Source organism: Macaca nemestrina, chromosome 20 (assembly GCF_043159975.1).
Source record: "Macaca nemestrina isolate mMacNem1 chromosome 20, mMacNem.hap1, whole genome shotgun sequence".
Taxonomy (NCBI): Eukaryota; Metazoa; Chordata; class Mammalia; order Primates; family Cercopithecidae; genus Macaca; species Macaca nemestrina.
The window spans coordinates 54,127,732-54,153,259 of NC_092144.1; the positions used below are offsets into that span (position 1 = coordinate 54,127,732).

Consider the following 25,528-nt stretch of genomic DNA (forward strand, 5'->3'; position numbering starts at 1 on the left):
GGTATAATAGGCATAAGTCTAGATCTTTTCAGTTCTGTAGCAGACTTCGTTCTTAGAGCTGCTAAACAATGTCACAATTCCTGGCAGACCATATATACCAAATAGCCCAAGATTTAGAAGCCCTTAATGAGATAAAGCTCTGTAGCTGTCATGGTAGTTGATAAAATACTGCATTAGATGAACTAGTGGCATCTCAAGGTGGCCCTCTGAAGGGAACCTCTGGCTGCGTGTAGGTCAATAAAAACAGGAAAGCTCTCCAGAATCATTCAATAGATAAACCAAAACAGTCAACGATGTTACTCAGTTACTAAAATGTAGCAAGAGTTTCTGAATCCCCATTTCTTCTCCTGACTGCCTCCTTCTGCCTGGATTAACATCATCTGGTGCCACATTATCTTACAGGGAGCTATCATCGTTGTTGGCCTAATTTTATTGGGTCAACTTTGCATATTTGGCCTCTCTCAAATGCAAGTTTATTTACAGGAAACCTGGGAGTTTGCTGCTAACCCAAACATCAGGGGTGAATTGTTAAGATTGGAGGAAACTTGGAGTTTGACTTAGTGCAAGCCACCTCTAGGCATCTCTTGCCTATGTCCAGTCTCCCTCACAATCCTGATAACGTTCACTTACTGCTCCACAAGTGCATATGCCCTCCACCACCTCTTTTAAACTCTGTGCTGGCAGGACATCCCCCTTTATAAACTGACTGAACACTGACTATTCTTCCTCTCTGTTTTGGACCTTTTTCTGGGCAGCCCTCCCACCCCTGTAATCATCTTTCTTTGATCATTCCAAAGGACTACTGTCAGGAGTTTTGACATACAAACCTAATCTTGGAAGGACTTTTGACATTCAAACCTAACCTTGGAAGAAGTTTCCCCATATCATAGTAGAGGGGCTGTAATAGGCATATAAATTGGGAGGGAAAAGCATTTTTTTTCCTTCTTTTTTTTTTGCAGATGACAGGATTGTCTACACAGAAAATCCCAAGCAATCAATAGAACAGCTACTTAAACCAATAACTAAGATTGGCAAGATCATAGGACACAAGGTCAACATAAAACAATCAACTGTATTTCTATATATTGAAAAAGAACAATTGAAAATTGAAATTTGAAAAACAGTACTAATTTAGAACCCCCAAAAAAGGAATGTGTAGGTATAAATCTAACAAAGTATGTGCAGGATCTGTAGGTTAAAACTACAAATTACTGAAGAAATAAGGGAGTCCTAAACAAATAGGCAGATACTGTGTATATGGTTTAGAACATTCTCAGTATTGCTAAAATGTCAATTGTCCCCAAACTCATCTATAATATTCATTGTAATCTCAATAAAAATCCCGGCAAATTATTTTTACAGATGACAAAGCTGATTCTGGAAATTATGGTAAGGCAAACAAATTTGATAGACAAAATAAAATAATGAGTTGGAAGACTCACACTATCTGGTTTGAAGACATTATATACAGATACAAAAGTCAAGATGTGCAATATTTGGCAAAATGATAGACACATAAATCAATGAAACTGCACTGAGGCCAGAAAAAGACCCATACACGTATGGTTAGTGGATTCATAAAGGTGCCATGGCAATACTGAAAGAATAGTTAATTGGATTCTCATATGCAAATAGTGGACCTCCGTTATATAAAGGTTCACATCTTACATAAATACTAACTCAAATATATCACAGATCTAAATATAAAACCTGAAAACATAAAAGTTGTGATAAAAAAAGTGGGAGAAAAATCTTTGTGACCTTGGATTAGGCTGAGTTCTTTTATTTGAAACCAAAAGCACAATCTACCAAAGACAAAAAAGGAACTTCATTAAAAAAAAAATTTCTAGTGTGAAAAATACTGTTAATGGAATAAAAACACAAGTCACATAATGGTATACAATATTTGCAAAACACATAACTGACAAAGATATCTATCCAGAACATATAAAGAACTCTCAAAAATCAATAACAAACAACTCAGGTTTTAAAAAAATGGACAAAAGATTTGAACATATTTCACAAAAGAAAATAAGCATATGGGTAGCAAACAAGCAGTAAAGATGCTCAATGGCCATTAAGGAAATGTAAATTAAACCAAAATGAAATCCCAGTATAAAACCTTTGAAATCCTAATAACAAAATAAAAACAAAACAAAACCCTGACATACCAATTGTTGGTGAAGTTAAGGTACTGGGACTTTCATACACTGGTAGTAGGAATGTAAAATGGTACAGTTATTTTAGAAAAGTCTGTCAGTTTTTCATAAATATACTGTTACCATACAACCCAGCAATTCCACTCCTAGATATTTACTAAGACAAAAGAAAATGTGGATACACAAAACTGTTTGCAAATGTTGACAGCAGCTCTCTTCATAATCACTACAAACTGAAAACCCAAATATCCCACCAGTGATAAATGTATAAACAAACTGGCACATCCATATGACTACTATTCAGCAATAAAAAGAAATGACTTCTGTACTGATACATGCAACAAGACAGATGAGTCTCAGAAGCATTAAGTGAAAGGTGCCAGACTCCAAAGGAAACATACTCTAGGATTCCATTTATATGACATTCTGGTAATGATATAAACTATACAGATGGAAAATAAGTCAGTGGTTGACAAGGGCTGGTGATGGGGAGAGGGACTGACTAAACAGAACATGCAAGTTTCAGGGCAGGGGGTGCTAGAACTGTTGAATGTCTTGATTGTGATGGTGGTGTTCATATGACAGTACTTGCCAAAATGCATGATGATACACTAGTCAGTTTCACTGTATATAAATTATTCCCTAATAATGTAAAAAAAGTCAGTTTCACTGTATATAAATTATTCCCTCATCTGTAAAAAAATAAGGTTAGCTTGTATGATTTTCATGGATGCCTTTTATGAAAAATTTTTTCATCATGAGTGGATGCTGAATTTTGTCAAATGTTTTCTCTGAATCTACTGAGATCATCATACATTTGATCATAAGAATCTAGATATGAGTACATACTAAATCCATAGGAAGCTCAGGAACAGACCTAAGTAATTTATGGTATAGAAATCATAATACTTGGCACTGGAGGTGGGATTGACTGGAAATGGGCACAAGAAAACTTTTTGGTTTAATAGACATTGTATACATGGATCTTGGTGATTATTACATTTGTCAAAATTCAGGAAGCCATAAACTTGAGACTTGTGCATGTTACTGCATGCAGATTACACCTCAATAAAGTACTGTTAACATACAAAATTTCTAGTTGCTAGCCAGAAACTGATCTCTGGACCCACTAACAAGCTGCAACCTTCAGTTTGATAAACACTCATCCACGAGACCTGCAAAAATGGGAAAATCAGGCCATATGACTAACTTATATATCTTCCAAGCATTGCAGAATTCTTCTTCTGAGTACAATTTTAGAGAAACTTTTAGAGATAAATGTCAAATATTACTGAATTTCAAGTATGACAGTAATTTCAAATATTACTGAAAAATTACAATGTGTTAGGCACTGAAAAGGCAGAGTAGATTTGGCAGTCAACAAAGTCCCTACCCTCTTGGACCTTATATTCTAGTGGAATAGTGTTCAGCATTCCCATCTTAGTACTTCTGGTTTACTCCAGATCAGACTCATCCTTCCTGATCCTCTTGTCTGCATGTATCAGCTAATGGTCAGTGTTCTGAATGCAGTCCATATGTCTCCACTCTTGTGAGGTTTCTCTGCTGTGTGGTCTCCCAATCACTCGGCCGAACTACTGACTTTATAAAACAAATGTTTTGTCTATGATAGCTCTGATAATTAAAATATTTCAGCACCCATCTGAGATAGTAAAACATATTTTATCGAGTTTTCCTGTGTGAATCCTCTGATGAAGGAAAGTCCTTGTCACCCTCATCATCAGCATGGACTCGCTGATGAATGATAAGACTTGAGCTCCAACTGAAGCCCTTCCCACACTCCTCACATTTGTATGGTTTTTCTCCAGTGTGAACTCTTTGATGGGCTTGAAGGTATGAGCTCCAGCTGAAGACTTTCCCACATTCCTCACATTTGTATGGTCTCTCTCCTGTGTGGACCCTCTGGTGGGCCTGAAGGTAGGATCTTTGCCTGAAGCGCTTACCACACACATCACATCGGTATGGTTTTTCTCCTGTGTGGACTCCACGATGTGCCAGAAAATTTGAGGCCCGACAGAAGCCCTTCCCACACTCCTCACATTGATAAGGTTTCTCTCCAGTGTGGCACCTCTGATGGGCTTGAAGCTGTGAACCTACACTGAAGCCTTTCCCACACTCTGCACACTGATATGGTTTCTCTCCAGTGTGGACTCTCTGATGCACCTGAAGGCTGGAGAACTGACTGAAGGCCTTACCACACTTCTCGCATTTATAGGGTTTCTCTCCTGTGTGGATTCTACAGTGTACATTAAGATCTGAGCTCCGACTGAAGCCCTTCCCACATGTACCACATTTGTAGGGTTTCTCTCCAGTGTGGCCTCTTTGATGGGCCAGAAGATTTGAGGCCTGGCTGAAGCCTTTGCCACACTCCTCACATTTATAGGGTTTTTCCCCTGTATGGACTCTAAAATGAATGTTAAAATCTGAGCTACGACTGAAGCCCTTACCACATGCATCACACTGATATGGTTTCTCTCCAGTATGGCCTCTTTGATGGTCCAAAAGATTTGAGGCCCGGCAGAAGCCTTTCCCACACTCCTCACATTTGTATGGTTTCTCTCCAGTGTGGCTTATCTGATGGGCCTGAAGGTGTGAACCCACACTGAAACCTTTCCCACACTCCTCACATTTATAGGGTTTCTCTCCTGTGTGGATTCTACAATGAATGTTAAGGTGTGAGCTGTAACTAAAGCTCTTGCCACAAGCATTGCATTTGTATGGTTTCTCGCCAGTGTGGATTCGCTGATGAGCCTGTAGTCGTGAACGCCAACTGAAGCTCTTCCCACACTCTTCACACTTATATGGTTTCTTTCCAGTGTGAACTTTCAGATGAACCTGAAGATACGATCTCTGACTGAAGCCTACCCCGCACTCCTCACATTTATAGGGTTTCTCTCCCGTGTGAACTATCAGACGAGCTTGACAATGTGAGCTTTTCCCAATGTTCCTCCCACACTCTTCATATTTGTATGGATTCTCTCCAGTGGGAACTCTCTGATGATGGTGAAGATGTGACCTCTGACTAAAACTCCTATAAGCTGCATCATCTGTGTATGATTTTGCTCTACTGTGGACTCTCTGATGGGCTTGAAGACTTGAAAACCGACGGAAGGCATTATCACATTTTTCACATTTGTAGGGCTTCTCTCCTGCATTAGCCCTTCGGTTAATTTGAAGATGAGGGCTCCAGCTGAAACTTTTCACACAATGTTCTCCTTTGTAGGGTTTTTCATCAGTGTGGACTCTGTGGTGAACTTGAAGATGGGAACTTTGATTACTGAATCCCTCGTCTTTATAGTGCAAATCATCTCGTTTTTCCAACTGACAGCCTGTTCTTTGAATGTTTACCACAGAATTTTGATACTTGGTTAACTCTCTTGTAATCTGTTGCCAGATCTGGGAGCAGAAAAATTCTTCATGAGACGGGTACCTTAATCCTACTTCTTGAAGAGTCTCCATCTCTTTTAGATTCTTGCCTCCTAAAAGGATAAAGAAAATTTGGAGATGGAGCATGTGAATAATGTTTTGTTCCAAGATGTCAAGTTTATAAACTCAGGCCCACAGCCTAAGGCTTCATTGAACCAGGAGAAGGTTCCGTTTCTCATTATCATCATGTACATGTACCAAGACACCAAGAGGGAGTCATCAGGTTCTCATTCACTACACATTAATGAGACCTGCTTAGAATCACACTAAATTTCTGTGTGAGCTACCAGGTAAAAATGTGGTGGTTGCAGAACAGGAAACATGTTTCCTAAGAAATCTTTACCAAGAAACTGCACCTTACTAAAAGCCTAATTTTTTGCTATAGCAGATGTCTAATGAATAGCTTCCACAAAATTTGCCTACTGCATAGACATCTGAACAAAGTGGCCCTGTTCAAAATGTCTAGCAAAACTCCTACCATAAATTATCAAAAACCTTTGCCTGGGATTATTTCACTGGAAGTTTATTCCAAGATTGGGAGATTTTGAGGCACTGTGCTAGTTAGAAAGACATACATTTTTCAGAAAATACCTTATCACCTAAGTTAGGGTCCCCAACCCCTGGGCCGTGCACCAATACCAGTCCGTGGCCTGTTAGGAAATGGGCCACACAGCAGGAGGTGAGCAGGAGGCAAATGGCCATTACTGCCTGAGCTCCACCTCCCATCACATCAGTGGCGGCATTAGATTCTTATGGGACCGTGAATCCTATTGTGAACTGTGTGCGTGAGGGATCTAGGTTGCGTGCTCCTTTTGGGAATCCAACTGAGGTCTGATGATCTGAGGTAGAACAGTTTCATTTCAAAACCATCCCCCCGCCCCCAGTCTGTGCAAAAACCATCTTCCAACAAACCAGTCCTTGATGCCAAGATTGGGGATTGCTGACCTACATACCTAAAGTTCAAGTGTAAACAGATAGTGGTCCTTTACCTCTTGCTAGGAAATATCCTCCATAAGAACACCTGGGAGAAGAGGTTTATGGTAATAACATACATTATTCTAAAACCTAATAGCAATTAAAGTTTCCATAACCACCAGGGGAGTTTCACCACGTTGGTCAGGCTGGTTTTGAACTCCTGATGTCGTGATCCACCCGCCTCAGCCTCCCAAAGTGCTGGGATTACAAGTGTGAGCTACCGTGCCTGGCCCTTTTTGTTTTTTTGAGACAGGGTCTCACTCTGTCACCCAGGCTGGAGTGCAGTGGCGTGAACCTGGCTCACTGCAGCCTCAACCTCCTGGCTCAAGTGATTCTCCTGCCTTATCCCCCCAAGCTGCTGGGACTACAGAGGCACACCACCACACCTGGCTAATTTTTGTATTTTTTGTAGAGCTGGGGTTTCACCATCTTGCCTAGGCTGGTCTCAAGCCCCTGAGCTCAAGCTATCCACCTGCCTCCGTCTTTCACAGGGTTAAGATTACAGTTGTGAGTCCCCATGCCCGGCCCAGTGAGGCCTCTTTCCCACTCAATATCAAATAGTAAATTCTCCCCATCTACCTCACTCCCCTGGCAAGTTCCATTCACGTGTTTTGTTTTGACAAAGCACGTATTACCCTCTGACAAACTAAATATGTCCCTTATTATTTTTTATGTCTTTGTTGAACGGATGTTGCCATCCATGAGCACAAGCATTTTATATCATTCACCACTTTATCATCACCCAAGAGCTCCGCCTGACACACAGTGTTCAATAGATGTATTGAATAAAAGAATTCCCACTTGTCTTCTCTAGGAGACTTTGAGCCAAATTACAAAAGTGAAAGAACTTTTTCAAGTAAACTATGCCTAATGGGAAAGGGACTGGAAAGAGCGATTCTTCTGGGAAGTTTTAAGGTTTTACTGGATGCAGGGCTAAGCTAAGTGGATAGTGCTGATGAGAAAATCATGCTGATCACAGAATCATGGTAACAATTACCTAGGAAAAAAAAAAATCGTAAGGCAGAAAAGTGGCCAGGGTATCTAGGGATTGATTGCTTCTAAAATTTTTGTTCTCTCATTGTTTTTGAAATTTTTCCTTTTTCAAGTAGGAGTCAATATTTAGAGACTCGGGAATAATGTTGTCTCTGAAAGCAGACTATGAAAATGGATGGATGTAAATACATTTTTCTATATGGATCACGCCATTGTTTTTCAAACTGAAGGCTAGGACTATTAGTGAGTTTGAAATAAATTCAGTAACTTGTGACAAGCATTAACAGAATAGAAAAATATTAGATGTGTTTTGTAAGCAGTAATGTATTTCTCTGCATAAATTATTGTTTAAGGCCACACACACACACATCTACCCATATGTGAATGTTTATATTATTTATGATATAAAATGTATTTCTTATTGTAACTCATACTCAAAAGTTTGACACCTCCTAGCCTAAATGATTAAGAAAGGTATTAATTTCTTAATCAAATAAATTGTTCAAATAGAAAGTTATATTGTAATAATGGAAACTTGGAAAACAGATAAATGTGTTTCCTTTAAGTTGAAGCCTACTTAGTTTGTCATGTCTGTATATATTTTGCAAGTTTTGACTTTTATGTTTATTTATTTTTTTTGAGATGGAATTTCACTCTTGTTGCCCAGGCTACAGTGAAATGGCGCACTCTAGGCTCACTGCAACCTCCACCTCCCAGGTTCAAGTGATTCTCCTACCTCAGCCCCCCGAGTAGTTGGGATTACAGGCGCCCGCCACCATGCCCAACTGAGTTTTGTATTTTTAGTAGAGACGGGGTTTCACCATGTTGGCCAGGCTGGTCTGGAACTCCTGGTCTCAGGTGATCCACCCACCTCAGCCTCCCAAAGTGCTGGGATTACAGGCATGAGCCACTATGCCTAGCCGCAAGTTTTCACTTTTAAATGTGACTTTTTTTTTGTCTTCCTGAGAATGTGTCAATTTGAGTAGGGCAATTTCCCTATTTTGCCTAGGTTATAATGTTTCTAATTGAAAATGATACGTTAGCCCCTTATTACAATGAAGAGAAAACTAAAATCTACCTTCTTTAGAATATGTTTATTTAATGGCTATCTTCTATAACATTTATTTGCTTAGTGGCTAATTTTGTAGATAATAAAGGCATTGCCATACATACCATATTTGAATAGGGATGTCTAAAATGAGAAGTAACATTCTTTTCTGTAACTCTCTTTGGAAGAGGGGGATGGTTGCCACAAAGAACACTTTTAAAGGGAAAGACTTAAAAGCTATTCTCTAAACATTATTTTTTCCTTGTGTAAAGTGATTTTCTTTTATAGAGACTTGCCTCAAAAGTGGCTATGAGAATCTTTATTCTACAAAGTAGTTCTTCACCAAGTGAGCAAGATTCACTATTAATGGCTACAGGAAAGCCACAAGGGGGAAATGATACTCAATTTGATTACAACTAAAGCTAAGCTTTCATTAGATGTGGGTGCTATGGTCTCAATGTGTGTGCCCTTGCCATTTGTATGCTGAAATCCTAACTCCTAAGGCATTAGGAAGGTGATTATGTCATAAGGGCAGATCTTTCATGAATAGGATTAGTGCCCTTATAAAAGAGGCCTGAGAGAGATTTCTTGCCCCTTCCATTTAAGGACGTAGCAAGAAGGTGCTGTCATTAGATCAGGAAGTGGGCCCTCAGCAGACATCGAATCTGCTGATGCCTTGAACTTGGACTTCCCAGCCCCCAGAAATGTCAGAAATAAATTTCTGTTGTTTATAAATTCCCCAGTCCGTACTATTTTGTTTTAGCATCCTGAACAAACTAAGTGGGTTAATGAATACAGATCTTCATATATCCAAAAGCACCCAATAAATTAGAATTAGATTAGATATTTATCAGGGGGAAAAAACTGTTCTAGACTATGCCTTCATCACATATTTTTGTTTACCAACCTTGGAATATCTCCAAGACTAATAGAAAAAAGTCCAGCAGCCCCAGCCCCTCCTCACCTGAGGAGTTATCTCTCTGGGTTGCCATCTTCATCATCCACAGCTTTTCTTCTCTCTCTAACTGGGGCAGACCATCTGGTGTGGACTGATGCCCTGTGAAAAGGCAAGGACATAGGTTTATAATTAATACATTAGAGGCCAAAATTACTAAAAATTCTTGTCCTCATTTCATCGTCTTCAGGACATCAAAATTAGTGTTTTCCACACTTCTAATCATGACCCATTGGAGGAAGTATATTTCATGCAAAGACCCAAGATATGCAGATATAAGTATAAATTACTAGAAAAAAAATATGTTTTCATCATACCCTCTCCATTGTCTCTCACATTCTTCTTGGCAACAAGACATAGTCTTTGCTGCAATGTGCAGTTATTGCCAAGTGCTCTGACATTTTCTACCCCATTTTATTTCATTAAAAAAACCAATGGTACAATTCATCAAATGTATATCATGAGCCATTAATTGGAGATGACCACAATTTGAGAAAGTATAAAAGTGTATAGTTGTCATGCTGTCAAGTTATAGTTCATTAACAAAATACACACTTTTGCCAGGGGGAAAGACTAAAAATTCCATATCTGTCTTATGATGGATGATTAGAAAACTGAAAACCAGTTCAAGAGCTCCAAAGCCCCTGTATACCCAAGGACAGAGAGACACCGGAGGGAGACAATGTTCAGTCAGAGAATGCCTGTCCTCACCCACTGAGACCACATTCCTGAAGTTCTCCAGCATCACATCTCGGTACAACTTCCTCTGGGCAAGGTTCAGCAGTCGCAGCTCCTCCTCAGAGAAGACCACAGCCACGTCCTTGAATGTCACTGGCTCCTACAACATCAAACACACTCCACCTAAATCTTGCAATATAGGTCCACTGGAAGACAGATAGCACTGAGAAATGTGAAAAAGATGTATAGGGAAAGGTGCCAGATTCTTAAGAGACCATACTCAACTTTACTATCATATAGTTAAACATTCCATATAAAGTGTATTTTATTTTAGAGATTTTTCCTTTTTATAATAAATGCTGTAAAGAACAACTTTTTACATAGATATTACCCACCTATTTTCTTAGGTAAGTTCCAAGAAGTGAAAAATCACAATGTCAGAGAATATGCAACTTCCAAATTATGATGTACGACAGATCTTCTTTTCAATTTTTCCCTATCTTATCCTATCCCCAAGAGAAAGTAAATATCATTGATTCTCCATACCATATATAACATTGAATATAACTGACTTTTTCAAAATCCTAGGCAATCTGTTCAGTAAGAAACAACTTGGTTTTTTGGTGTGTACTTAATTAGTAAGATCATATTTTCATATATTTACTGGACATCTTTATTTTTCTTTGGTATCTCGCCTGTTACTGTCCTTTTATTGATATTCCATTTAGAGTTTTATCTTACAACTCTGTAAAATTTCTAGTGATGATTTTAAGTCTTTGTTTTTTTTTAGCATATACGTTGTTGTTCACCTACATTTTGCTGGTGTCGTATAGCTTTGTGTAGAGGAGGGTTTCTCAAACTCAGCACTATTGCTATTTCAGGTGGAATAGCTGTCTGCTGTGTGGGGGTGTCTAGGGCACTGTAGGGTGTTTTGCAGCATCCTTAGCTTCTACCTACTAGATGCTGGTAGCACCCCTGACCTGTGGTACCAAAAATGTTTCCAGATATTGCCGGGGAGTGGGGGGCGGGGTGGTAAAATCACCCATGATAAAGAATCACTAGCATATCGTATAGTTTGTTTGTTTGTTTGTCTGAGACAGAGCCTTGTCTGTTCCCCAGGCTGGAGTGCAGTGGTATGATCTTAGCTCACTGCAATCTCCGCCTCCTGGGTTCAAGTGATTCTCGTGCCTCAGCCTCCCAAGAAGCTAGGATTACAGGCATGCACCACCATGCCAGGATAATTTTTGTATTTTTAGTACAGATAGGGTTTTGCCATGTTCGGCCAGGCTGGTCTCGAACTCCTGACCTCAAGTGATCCACCTGCCTCAGCCTCACAAATTGCTGGAATTACAGGTGTAAGCCATGGCGCCCAGCCAGCATATCATATTGTTTTAATCATATGAACGCTGTTCATCCCTGGAGCCCTGCACATTCAGGTGCCCTAAATGAATGACAGTGATCATAGAGAAGAAGAGGCCACTGGAGAGAGAATCAAGTAGAGGTGGTATTATCTGAGGCATCTTCCACTAACCAGGACAAGCTAGGCACCCACACAAAAAGGGCCAGGTCCTCTGAGTGAAGAATTCTTTTCCTTTGCCTCTCTCTCTTCAATTAAGTAAAAATCCTGGAGTCTTTTGAAATCGGTTGGATCTCTGGTATCCTAAGTGAAACTAAGCAACTTTCCACAATTCTACAATCTTGTTTCTTTGTAATTAAAATGCGCATGAGACCAAGTACTGCCTCATAAAGTTGGTGTGAGGAATAAATACAGTAAGAAAAGTATCTGGTAAGTCCTCTTGTACTACTGGACTTCTAAAATTAAGTACATTATTACTTGAATAAAATAAGTTAACATAAGAGTAAAACAATACAGATCAGTAAATAAACATACATAGGGTACAACTCAGGCCTGGGTAAGAAAAATCTAGCTTTCTTACATGGAAATACCTAATAATGTTTTCTCTGATCAGAGATATCATGTTGCACGATGTCATATTTGAATCATTGATATACGAAATACCCAAAGTACCACATATCAAAAGTACTTTTTCAATATAGTGTTTCTATAACATTAAAAGTAAATAATAGCAAAACTCCTTCAAATTGCTTTTTGGAAAAAAATGGTTATTTGTGGGAAAACTGTAGTAACCGTTTTCAGTAAAAATTCTAAACTACCTAAATGTTGATGAATGAGGAGAAAAGTTATTTCACACACACACCACAGAGTAACATCAATTCAAGGGACTATAAAAATATGCGGCAAATAATATTAATTAGAAAAGGTGTAACTTGAACATTTTATCTATACAATGCTTACAAATACACAGAATACATCTGAGGAAAATAACATGGAAAATCAAAACAGTTGTTTTGTAAGGGAAATAGTAGGAAAATGAGAGATTTTTATTCTGTTACTGACTTTTCTATGCTTATTTATCAAATCATAAAGTCATAAAGTGAAGCAAGAAAAATTAACACAAAAGTAAAAAGCAGCAAGCATCTGGCACACAAGAGGTTCTTAAATGTCTACTGTTCTCCTTCATCTTCCTAACAAAAAGAATAAGGTGTGTGTAATCTTTCAGAAATGAGATGACAATTTTTATGGAGAAAGGGAGGTCCAACTCACCTTAGACTTTGTCATTTTGTCCTCCTCCTTCTGGAGAAGTGCCAAGTCTTAAGAGGGAAGGAGAAAACAAGGGGGAAGGAGAAAAAAGCCATGAGAGTTTGGCCAAGGATGTCACTAACCCACATAGCTGTTTTTTAAACATGAAATAGCAACAGTGTTCCTTCCTCAGGCTGGCTTGATGAACAGAGACTAGGCTGGATTCCAGATACTACTTGTCCCTCTGACTGTAAGACTCTGGCAAGCGAGTGACCTGCCTGACCACACACAGTGTGCCCCTAACATAGTATTTCCTTGTGGCTCTCAGGGTATGACTGATTCTAGGGGGAGTAGAAATTGAGAGTAAAATGCTCAGATTAAGAGTAACCTCTGGGGCCAAGTGCCTAGATTTATGGCATTGTTATTTGCTATGAAATCCTGGACAAATTATTAATATCTCTGTGCCTCAGTTCTTTCACGCCATAAAATGAAGAGATTAACAATGAGAGAATTAACCTCATAGGATTGTTTACGAATTAAATGAGGGGAAAAGCTCAAAGAACATTTTCAGAGTACCTTACTTCTTAGCTGCAGAAAAGCATATAACATTCAGTAACATAAAACCTGTCCTCATTAATGGTTTCTACCAATATATTTTTTTTTTTTTTGGAGACAGGGTCTTGCTCTGCTGCGCAGGTTGGAGTGCAGCGGCACAATCATGAACTCATACCTGGGCTCAAGCGATCCTCCCACCTCAGCCTCCCAAGTAGCTGGGACCACAGGTGTGCACCACCATGTCCAGCTAATTTTTTGACTTTTTGTAGAGACGAGGTCTTGCTATGTTGCCCGAGCCGGTCTCGAACTCCTGAGCTCAAGTGATCCTCCTGCCTCAGCCTCCCAAAGTGCTGGGATTACAGGTCTGAGCCACCACACTCAGCCAATGAATTTTTTAGTAGAGGTTTGTGCTTTAACCTTGCCTTTAACCTCTGAAATACCTGTTATTCTCTCTTGGTTTCCCACACTTAATTTGAGGCTTTTGCAATAATACTTAAGATTACAGAGGTCCTTCCTATCCATAGTTTTGCTTTCTGTGGTTTCAGTTACCTGAAGTCAACTATGGTCCAAAAATAGGTGAGTAGAGTGCAGTAAGATATTTTGAGAGACAGAGAGACCATGTTGATAGAACTTTTGTTACAGTATTTTATCATTATTCTGAGTTATTGTTAGTCTCTTACTGTGCCTAATTTATAAATTAAGCTTTATCATAAGTATGTAGGTAAAGGAAAAACAAAGTATATTGAGGCTTCGGTAATATCGGAGGTTTAAGTCATTCACTGGGGCTCTTGGAAGGTATTTGCTGTGGATAAGGGGGGACTACTGTACATAGATGACTGCTTTTTTGATAGTAAAATACGTAGCATAAAATTTACCATTTTAACCATTTAAGTGGTTACGTTCGGTAAGTACATTTACATTGTTGTGCAACCATCACCACCATCCATCATCAGAATTTTTTCTGTACCCATTAAGTAATAATTCCCCATTCCCCCTCCCAGCCCCCGATAACCACGTTCTCTCTATGAATTTGACTATATGGACTGGTTTCTAAAAGGTATAAGACCCTGAAAAATTTGGCTGTGCATGGTGGCTTATGCCTGTAATCCTAGCACTCTGTGTCCAAGGTGGGAGAATTGCTTGAGGCCAAGAGTTCAAGACCAACCTGGCCAACAGAGCGAGACTCTATCTCTAAAGAGAAAGACAAAATCTAAAAAAAAAAGACCTTGCAAAATTTACTTTAACAGTACGGCCTTAAAAAGATTATCACAGAGACAGAGGAAATTGAATAAAAAATCGTGACTCTGCAAGATTTATGCAGCTATAAATTAGATAATCAATGTCACTGAAATTAACAAGCTACAGTAAGTACAGTAATAACAACAAAAATGGTGATGTTTAACATATGAAGAAGCTGGTCCATGATGTTTCATTAAGGTACTTCACACATACCTGTGAAGAACCTACTGTTGCATCAGTTGTGTGACCTTGGTCCAACCACCCAAACCTCTGTGCCTATGCTCAGCTAAAAGAAAGGAAATGAAAACAGGATGTTAATCATAGGATTACTGTGAGGAATCAATGAGTGAATTTATGCAATGCCCTTGGCATAATACCTGGCATTTTAGGGAGTTCTCAACAAATATGATGATGGCAATTGTATCCATTTAACAGGCGAGGAAGCTGAGGCTCGGTGAGGTCAAGAGGCAGGAACAGTACCTGAATCTGGCTTTCATACAAGAGCCACTATTCCAAATCTTGTCTCTCTGTTGCTTCTAAAGACAAAAATAAGCAGATAGGAATCTAAGGTTTCATGGAAGGAGAAATGAGGGCTCCAGAGTTAGGGGTAAAAGGCAGAGAAATGGAGATTGGACTCTGAAGCCAAGGGAGCTGCTTAAGGGAGTAGAGAACAGAGTTGTGAACAGTCTAGACTCCAGAACCAGCCCACCAGTACTGGAATACGGGCATCTCCAACTTGCTAGTACTTTGTGCTCTAATGTCTAATCTATAAATTGGATATAATAATAATAACTACCTCATAGGAAGATCAGTGAAAGTGACTAAGTATACATAAAACACGTGGAACAGTTTCTGGCAGCTTAAACAATCAATAGAAGTTATGCATAAACCCATGCAGCTGCTTTACATGAAACAGTCAAGGAGCCCCTCCCTTGCTGCTGTGGACCAACGTCTGTGTCCCCTCAAAATTCTTATGTTGAAGCCCTAATGTGATGTTATTGGGAGGTGGGGCCTTTAGGAGGTAATTAGGTCATGAGGGTGAAGCCTCCATAATGGGATTGCTGTCCTTGTAAGAAAAGCAAGTAACCTAGCTCCTTCTCTCTTCCCCGCAGGAAGATACAAGACAATAGCTTCTGCAAACCACTAAGAGTGGCCTCATTAGACACTGGATTTGCCAGTGACTTGATCATGGACTTCCCCATCTCCAGGACTGTGAGTTATAAAGGTTTGCTGTTTAAGCCACCCAGTCTATGGTATATTTTGTTATAGCAGCACAAACGGACTAAGACACTCAGGGAGTCTGCAGCTTCACATGGCTTGATGATGGGGAAGCATGGGCTGGATTCCAGATTCCACTTGACCCTTCAGGAGAGAGCCCCTGCACAGTGAAAAATGGAGTTCTCCTTGTAGCTCTCAGGGTATGATTCTGATTCTATGGAGGGTGGAAACAGAGTAAAATACCCAGATTAAAAGTTTAGTATTAGTTAATTACTGTTTCATTTATTAGTAAATTATTCTTAGTTCTCTCAGTTCAGATAGAAGAACCCTTACTACGGAAACGGGAAACATAAAACCTTCCAATCTTAGAAGAAATATTTATTTATTTTTCTGAAATGGAGTCTCACATTGTGGCCCAGTCTGGAGTTCAGTGGAATGATCTTGGCTCACTGCAACCTCAGCCTTCTGGTTCAAAAGATTATCCTGCCTCAGCCTCCCCAATAGCTGGGATTACAGGCACCCACCACCATTCTTGGCTAATTTTTTTTGTTTCTTTTTTTTTTTTTTTTTTTTTAAATTTTTTATTTTTTTGAGACGGAGTCTCGCTCTGTCACCCAGGCTGGAGTGCAGTGGCCGGATCTCAGCTCACTGCAAGCTCCGCCTCCCGGGTTCACGCCATTCTCCTGCCTCAGCCTCCCGAGTAGCTGGGACTACAGGCGCCTGCCACCTCGCCCGGCTAAGTTTTTGTATTTTTTAGTAGAGACGGGGTTTCACTGTGTTAGCCAGGATGGTCTTGATCTCCTGACCTCGTGATCCGCCCGTCTCGGCCTCCCAAAGTGCTGGGATTACAGGCTTGAGCCACCGTGCCCGGCCATTTTTTTTGTTTCTTTTGTTTCTTTAGTAGAGATGAGGTTTCCCCATTTTGGCTAGGCTGGTCTCGAACTCCTGACCTCAAGTGATCTACCCACCTTGGCCTCCCAAAGTGCTGGGATTATAGGTGTGAGCCACCACACCCAGCCTGAAATACTTTTAGAATTTGTAATTCACTTTGTTCTAACTCTATTATTTGCCCAGCAACCTCTTCTCAATAAGAATGTTTTGCAGGGGGTATATTTCCATTGCCTTGGGGAAAAAAGTGATAATAGCACATCAACCATCTGTCTTGTGATGAATGCTTATTCAGCTTTATATCCCAAGTACCTAAAACAGTTCCTGTACAAAGTAATTGCCCAGCAGAAATGACTGAAAGAATGAATGAACCCACCATCAGACATGGAGATGCACATAGGAAGACTAGACTAGTTGGTCTAAGGTCTCTCTGAGTTGTATAATTCTGAGACTGACTCCAGTTGGGAGGATTTGGAGAGCAGAGATTTTATTTCCAAGTTTTTCCTCTAGGTCTTTCACAATATTTGCTGTCCTTGGGCAAGATCAAAGTCATTTTTGGAAGGAAAAGCATCTCTGGATTTTGTTAAATACATCTTAGGACAGTACTCTCTGCTCTTCAAAGTCAATGCAGCATGAGTCACTGTTACGGAACCTACAGAATATGTCCCTTAAAATACTGAGAACGAACACTGTTTTACTGCCTGCATAATTAGCACTAGGCAGGTGAATTTATTACTACTTCATTAAATAGATGAGTTTATTAACTCAATGAAGACTTGTGGGAACCTTACTAAAAGAGATGCAATTCTCCAGCCTCAAGATGCTCACAGTCTAGTGATGAGGAAACTGGCAATTCCACTACACATGGCTAAATGCCAGAGTAGTGCACAGCATCCTCTGGCAGCATGAGGAATGGGCTCCTAAGCCCACACTGGAATGCAGGGGGTTCTACGCAAACGTGGCTTAATCTGAGCCCTGGAGGATGACTGAGCTGTATTAGCCAGAGAATCCAAATCACTATAAAACTCCCAGAGAACAAATGTCATGATGTGAAGACAAATGATAGGCAGAAAGAGATGGGACAGGAAGGCAGAATTCAAACCATGATGATGTTCAAGTCACAATATTATCTGCAAGTCAGCAGGAGAGCACTGAAGAACTTCCGGAAAGGAGTGTTAGAAACAGATTACTCTCTCAGACAGGAGGAGGCTTGATGGGGAGGAGGCTAGGGCCGGAGAGACTATTAGAAGAGCCACACTAAGAACCTCTTCCTTCTTTATTCAAATGTCACCACCTCAGAGTCTCTAGCCATCCTGTAGATAATTTCGGTCTCCTAACTGCACCCCAACACTTCCTATCCCTCATCTCTGCTTAATTCTTTTCTCTAAGCCCTTATTCCTCTCTAACATCCTTCTAGATATTTACTTACTTATATGCGTTACACCTGTCTAATGGGGAGTTTCGTTTCCTGCTCCATCCCCAACACCTACTATATTGCTACAAGCATTTGGAAGGAACTCAAAGATTTGCACAATGGCTACTTTAATGATGTAGTGAATAGTTGATAGATACACCATGTGGATCAAGGCCTCATTATTTATCACCTGAACCATTCATTCCACATATAATTGTTGAAGGGTCTACTCTGTGCCAGCCAAGGGTCCTAGATGTGAAATATACAGCAGTGAACGAAGACCTTGATCTCACAAAGCTGATATTATAATGGGCCACGAGGGCATAACAAACCCCCAATATATAGTGAGAGACACTTTTAAGAACAAGAAGGCAGGGTAAAGAAATAAAAAGAGATGAAAGGAGGGGCTGTCACAGAACAAGTTTTTGTCATGAAATATTTCTCTTATATTTGAGCAGAGACCTCAAATATAGGAAGAGAAAGCCATGTAGATATCTGATAACTGAAGGCATGTAATTCAGCCCTGAAGAACACAGAAATTTTTTTTTTTGTTAAAAAGCCATAGGTCTGGTATTTAGCAAAGACATGGAATCAACCTAAATGCCCGTCAACAGCAGTCTAGATAAAGGAAATGTGGTGCATATATACCATGGAATACTATGCAGCCATAAAAAAGATATCCTGACTGGGTGCAGTGGCTCACACCTGTAATCCCAGCACTTTGGGAGACTGAGGCAGGTGGATCACCTGAGGTTAGGAGTATGAGACCAGCCTGACCAACATGGAGAAACCCTGTCTCTACTGAAAAAAAAAAATACAAAATTAACCAGGCAAAGTGGTGAATGCCTGTAATCCCAGCTACTCAGGAGGATGAGGCAGGAGAATCGCTTGAACCTGGGAGGTCGAGGTTGTGGTGAGCTGAGATGGCACCATTGCACTCCAGCCTGGGCAACAAGAGCAAAACTGTCTCAAAAAAAAAAAAAAAAAAATGTCCTTTGCAGGAAGATGGATGGAGCTGGAGGACATTATTCTTAGTAAACTAACACAGTAACAGAAAACCAAATACCACATGTTCTCACTCATAAGTGGGAGCGAAATGATGAGAACACATGGACACATAGAGGGGAACAACAGATGCTGGGGTCTCCATCAGAGCGTGGAGGATCAGAAAAAATAACTAATGGGCACTAGTGACAAAATAATCTGTACAACAAACCCCCATGTCACAAGTTTACCTATATAACAAACCTGCACGTGTACTCCTAAACTTAAAAGTTCTGAAGGATGGGAAGTCTAAGATCAAGGCTCCAGCAGGTTGTGGGTCCAGTGAGGGCCTTTTTGCTGTGTTCTCACGTGGCAAAAGGGTAGGGGAAAAGGGGGACGGGGGAATGCTGTGTCTTCACATAGCAGAAGAACAAGGGAGGTGAACTCTCTCTCTGAAGCCTCTTTTATAAGGGCATTAACTCCTTCATGCCCTCATGACTTAATCATTTCCCAAAGGCCTCACCTCTTAATAATACCACAATGGGGATTAAGTTTCAATGTCTGGGGGACTCTTAGACAGTAGCAGGTGGGGAATCCCTCCTTTACCAATGGGGTGAATAGGTGACCAGAACACCTGAATTACTAATAAAGAACACAGAGGTTCAAGCTCACAGAAGGAGTCTAGGGCCTGGGTCTTGTGATTCTGATGTGACCACAGTTCAAGAACCACTGCCATTATTCTACATTGCCTCTTAAAGAGTTGACGGAACTGTCCACGGGCACCCGGGAAGCTGGGGGCATGGCTCTGCCTGGCACTCAGGCCTACTGATTATCAGCTCCCTGCTTCTCTCCAGTATAAGATGCCCCTCGAGCTCTCTCTAAGAGGAAAGAGCTGCAGAATGACTAGTAATGCTTCTGGAGGCAAATTCTCAGAGTGAAAGGGGAGGCTTCCCTTTCTCTTGGACCAGTGCTGTCCAAGAGAAATATAATGCAGGCAAGCTATTTGTGTAATTTAAATTTTTCTCATAGCTACATTTAAAAAGGTAAAATGAAGCAAGTGAGCTTAATTTCAACAATATATTTTCTTTAACCCAACATATCCAAAATATTATCCCCTCAACTTGTAATCAGTATAAGAATTACTGAGGGATTTTACATTCTTTTTTTCATAGTAGGTCTTTGAAATCTGTTGTGCCTTACGATTATAACATATCTCAATTCAGACTAGTCATGTTTCAGGTGCCAATAATAATATGTAGCTAATGGCTACACTATTGGATAGTGCAGGCGTAGACCTTTTTATTAAGGCAATATAGACCATAGAATCATCCCACAGGGACTCGCTAAGTTCAAAAGACAGCAAATTAGACTTCGTTATAGGTTTCAGCAATCACTATCATAGAAACTATACACATTTGTTTAAATATATAACAGAAAGCATCCATAGAAAAAGCAGAAAGTGGGGAAGAAAAGAATACTTAAAAATATACCTTTGAGGCCGGGTGTGGTGGCTCACGCGTGTAATCCCAGCACTTTGGGAGTCCCAGGCAGGTGGATCACGAGGTCAGGAGTTCAAGACCAGCCTGGCCAAGATGGTGAAACCCCATCTCTACTAAAAATACAAAAAAATTAGCCAGGCATGGTGGCGGAAGCCTGTAATGCCAGGTACTCAGGAGGCTGAGGCAGAGAACTGGTTGAACCCTGGAGGCGGAGGTTGCAGTGAGCCGAGATTGTGCCACTGCGCTCCAGCCTGGATGACAGAGCGAGACTCTGTCTCAAAACAAAACAAAGCAAAAATATATATATACACACACACACACACACCCCTTTGCTCCTTCAATAACTTGTTGCATTTTTCAATTTATCTGTAGAAGATGAAGGCCAGCTTTAGTCTATAATACACAGAGGACTTACTACATGCGAGGCGCTACTTCAAACATTGTTACATATCTGTTCACAGAAACTTTACGAGGTAGTTATTAATATCATCCCTACTTAACGGGTAAGAAAACTGAGGCACAGAAAGTTCAAGTAACTTGCCCAAGGTTATTCAGTTACTGAGTGTTCCGACTTGCTACTGAAGTTTGATTCTGGCTCTGCCCCGCTGACTATGCCACCGGGTCATCTGTATAGTTAACTTGTCTGTGTTTGCTCTTCATCTTTAAAATCAGAATAAAATACAACTGTCATAAAAAACAAATAAGCTAGTGCATGGAAACCACTAGAAATTCTCCAAGTCATAAGAAACACCCAACAAATGTCAGCAGTCCTTACCATAATCTCCATGTGATAAATATTAAACCTGGCCAGGCATGGTGGTTCATGCCTATAATCCCAGCACTTTGAGAGGAAGAGGCGGGCAGATCACTTGAGGTCAGGAGTTCGAGACTAACCTGACCAACATGCCAAAACCCCGTCTCTACTAAAAATACAAAAATTAGTTGGGCATGGTGGTGCACACCTGTAATCCCAGCTACTGGGGAGGCTGAGACAGGAGAATCGCTCAAACCTGGGAGGTGGAGGTTGCAGTGAGCCAAGATCACACCACTGCACTCCAGCCTCGGCGACAGAGCAAGACTTTGTCTCAAAAACAAAAAAGACTGTACCTTAACAGTGGTTTGATTTGTCTTTAAGGCAGTTTGTTTTAGATATTATCCACAATTGTACAATATTATCCACAATTGTACTCAACTTTTGAATACTCTGAAAAAGTTGATGGATTCTACAGCCCATCAAACGTGAGATAATGGACAAGGACTATGGGTAATCTTTCTATTTTGTTCTCTAATTGCAAGCTGTAGCACCCAAAATCCAGATGCCTGTTGGAGAGCTACATGAATCACACTTACTCACTGAATAACTCCTCTTTGCAAACCTCTTGCTGGGTACTCTGAGAATATGATAATGTCCATGAAACAGAGGTCCCTGAAGTCTAATGGGAGAGAGATAAGAAACCAAGAGTTATATGCCAGTGGCAAGTGCAACTCCAAAAAAGCAAAGAAAATCAATCTTCTTCCTTTTCCTAAATTGCAACTCTTTCTAGCTTTCTCACATAAGTAGCATTCTCCTAGCTGCCAGGAGTCAAAAACCTTAGAGTTGCTGCTAATATCTATTATGGGCTGAATTGTGTGTGCCTCTCTCAAAATGTTAAAGTCCTAATGATCAGTATCTCAGAAAATAACTGTCTTTGGAAATAGGGTCTTTAAAGAGGTGATGAAGTTGACATACAGCAAGGGAGCTCAAGCACACAGAGGGGAGAGGCCTTATAAGATACCAAAACTGGCGACACCTTGATCTTGGACTTCTAGCTGCCAGAACTGTAACAAATACATTTCTGTATAATCCAACCAATTTTTAGTATTTTCTTATGGCAGCCCTGGCAAATGAATAGAATCTCCCCTCCCTTGGCCTTCATATATAAACAATTAATGAGGCCCGGCATGGTGGCTCACACCTGGAATCCCAACACTTTGGGAGGCTGAGGTGGGTGGATCACTTGAGGTCAAGTTTGAGACCAGCCTGGCCAACATGGAGAAACCCAGTCTCTACTAAAATACAAAAATTAGCCGGGCGTGGTGGCGGGCATCTGTAATCCCAGAGGCAGGAGAATTGCTTGAACCCAGGAGGCAGCGGTTGCAGTGAGCCGAGATCACGCCATTGCACTCCAGCCTGGGCAATGGAGCAAGACTCCATCTCAAAAAAAGCAAAACACAGAAAACACAATGAATGATAATTATTAGTTTTTAAGCCTTACTGACTGAACATCTGGGTTTGTTTTGAAATACTCAAGGGAAAAAAAAAGTTGGTGGGAGAGGCAATAAGATTAGCAAGGATGGAAGCAGGGTGACTGTATGTAAGAGTTCATTATATTTGGGTATGTTTGGATATTTCCATAGTCGAAAATAAGGGAGTAACAACCCACTATGAATAGTGTGATAACAATTTCATAAAACAGACAAAAACACATTAAAAACTGCCAAACAGAAATGCATTAAAATGTTGATAATAATCTATATCCTAGTATTAAGAAAATTGGTAATATTTTATATTTCTGTATTTTCTGCATCCTGTACAGAGAACATGCATCTCTATGATTATAATATGAACTACTAATATTGCTTAAAATTAAATTAAATGAGAATTCTTTCAAAATTTTATAAAGAAGTTCAAACTCAACCTTTCTTTCAAAATCTTCTACAGTAAAATTCCGACCTCCGTCCCCAACTTGATCTCAAATGGCTCCTCTGTAGCCAGTTTCCTATGCTTATTTATATGGATTGTTTATTTTATTTCCTAATTCTAAATTGGGATTTCAAACTGTGGGACCAAGGGTATTCAGATGTAAGGAACCCAATTCTAGGACACAAATCCCACTGTTCTTACTAGCACTGTGACATAGGAAAGTAAATTAGGCTCTCTCCATTTCCTCGTCTGCAAAATTGGTGTAACAACAGTACCCACATCACCTTTGTAAGGTGAACAGAACCCACAACACAAAGCCTTTGTGAAGGTTCAGTGTGTTAGTTTTTATAAAGCCCTCAGAGTGATAGCACCCAATGTTTAGTGTGACTAATATCCATGTCACATTTTCCCCAATTACTCAATAACGGGACACTTCTGTAGCAGAAACATTTGCAATGCATGAAATACCTTCTTCCACTCGGAACAGAAGAGAAAGGTGAATGCTAGGTCCTGTCACAGTGGGGCTCTGCTGCTAGGAGCCAGGATGTTCTCTTTCCTCCTCTCCGCAGCATTCTTTCAGAAGCCAGAGCAGGGGAAGGAAAGGAGGCTGGGAGATTGCACGATCTTGTCTGAGATCCTGGAAAATCCACAGAGGATAACTCCAGATGCCACCTGTTGAGTGATGCACTCTTTCTTAAAAAACAGGTCAGAAATAGTCCAGGAACAGCCTCCTCTCCTGCAGGAATCAGAAAGGAAAGCCAGGCGCTTGCTGAAAAATGAATATTTTTAAGGTTATTACCATAGTTTTAATATTAATAGCCAACATGTTGCCACATTCCTGTACTATTCTATACACATTTTACTTGTACTATATTACTAATTGTCAAAACAGATACATAAGGTTAATATTCCGTTTTGCAGAAAAGGAAACTAAGACCAGAAACTAAGCACCAAAAGATTAAGTTCCCACCCCACGTTATACCGCTAGGAAGCGACAGAGCTGTGGGAGGTGAGGGCAGGCGGGTCGGGCCGCTGAGAGTCCAGGAGACCCTCAGACGCCGCCCCATCCAGGTCCACTCCCAATCTGGGGACTCTCGAACCGCCCCGAACGCAGCGGCTCCGGATAGAGTAAGGCAATCAGCTGCCCTGCCATTCAACTCCGCCCTCCGCTGCTCGCCGCAGCGTCTTTTCCTGCTGACCGAAGAGCGAGCCCCGCTGATCCTACGACCAAGCCATAAAAGTTAAAACAGGTCGCGGGATCCCAAGGCTCACTCACCTCCACGAGAGGAATGAAGGCCGCGCTCTCAACCTCTTGCAGCGGAAGTGCCTGGGACGGCAGGGAGCTCTGGAACTACACTTCCCAGCATCCCCGGGAGGAACGGCAGCCGCTGCCCCGCCCCTCTAGGCGGAAGTGCCGGCTTCAACTCCCACGGCCGAATCGTATTTCCCAGAATCCCCGAGGGGAGCAGGCTTCGTGTTCTCGTCCTCAAGTAGCCGAAGTACCACCGAACCCACTGAGCACTGGGTTATGGGTTCCTATTTCCCCAGTAGAGCAAATAACAAAGCCACGCTTTCCCAGAGCGGAAGTGCCCCCAAAAGTCTGGACTACACATCCCAGAATCCTCTGTAGGGCTGAGCTTCCCGCCAGCCTGCAATTTTCCTTTTGCATTAGCAGGTGGAATCTAAGTCACTGCCTGTAGAGCTCAGCTTGCGTTTTCCTTTTGCCATTGTTCCCTTTTATACGTGACAGAAGTTGCAAATATGAAAAAAAGGAAATTGCAAAGGAATGCTATGTGTGAGCTAAAAACAGAGCTAATAAAAGAGGTGGCCAGAGCCGCCCTGAGCAACAAGCCTTTTTATTATATGGGTCTGGATTCATCTGTTATTAAAAATGCTCAAAAAAGGAGATGCAATCGTCCAGCAGGACATGAAACAAAAGCAGCAAAATTTTCCACTTTTCTTGCACTTAGTTGTCTTTCATTCTCAGGATACTGAAGAAAGTATATAGTATTGAATAGGGTCTATCCTATATAAAATCTTGAAAAAAATCAGATTAAGGAATCACATCACTTCTTGCTCTCAAAATCAGGATCTGTAAAGATGTCCTATGATTTGCCAAAGTGTCTATGTATATTCACTAAGGAGAGGGAGGTGAAGTGAGGGATTAAGACATGAAATGCAAAAAATACAGAAA

At 40.7% G+C, this 25,528-nt stretch overlaps 1 protein-coding gene across 12 annotated transcripts; it reads right to left on the minus strand.

Moving 5' to 3' along the window:
* Positions 1–1,054: 1,054 nt before the first annotated feature.
* Positions 1,055–24,686, minus strand: LOC105463835 (zinc finger protein 45). 12 transcript variants are annotated; one of them, XM_071087051.1, is made up of 10 exons: positions 24,611–24,686; positions 23,803–24,070; positions 22,002–22,084; positions 20,643–20,764; positions 15,026–15,184; positions 14,862–14,934; positions 12,879–12,925; positions 10,286–10,412; positions 9,584–9,676; positions 1,055–5,656 (listed from the first exon to the last, which is right to left on the minus strand). In XM_071087051.1, exons 7-10 carry the CDS (start codon positions 12,891–12,893, stop codon positions 3,840–3,842), a joined length of 2,052 nt encoding a protein of 683 aa, XP_070943152.1. In that variant the 5' UTR covers positions 12,894–12,925; positions 14,862–14,934; positions 15,026–15,184; positions 20,643–20,764; positions 22,002–22,084; positions 23,803–24,070; positions 24,611–24,686; the 3' UTR covers positions 1,055–3,839. The 12 variants fall into 12 exon arrangements, with proteins under 12 accessions (XP_070943152.1, XP_070943150.1, XP_070943149.1 ...); XM_071087049.1 differs by having other exon boundaries at positions 20,643–20,761; positions 23,803–24,103; positions 24,611–24,674; XM_071087048.1 differs by having other exon boundaries at positions 23,803–24,103; positions 24,611–24,674.
* Positions 24,687–25,528: the final 842 nt, after the last annotated feature.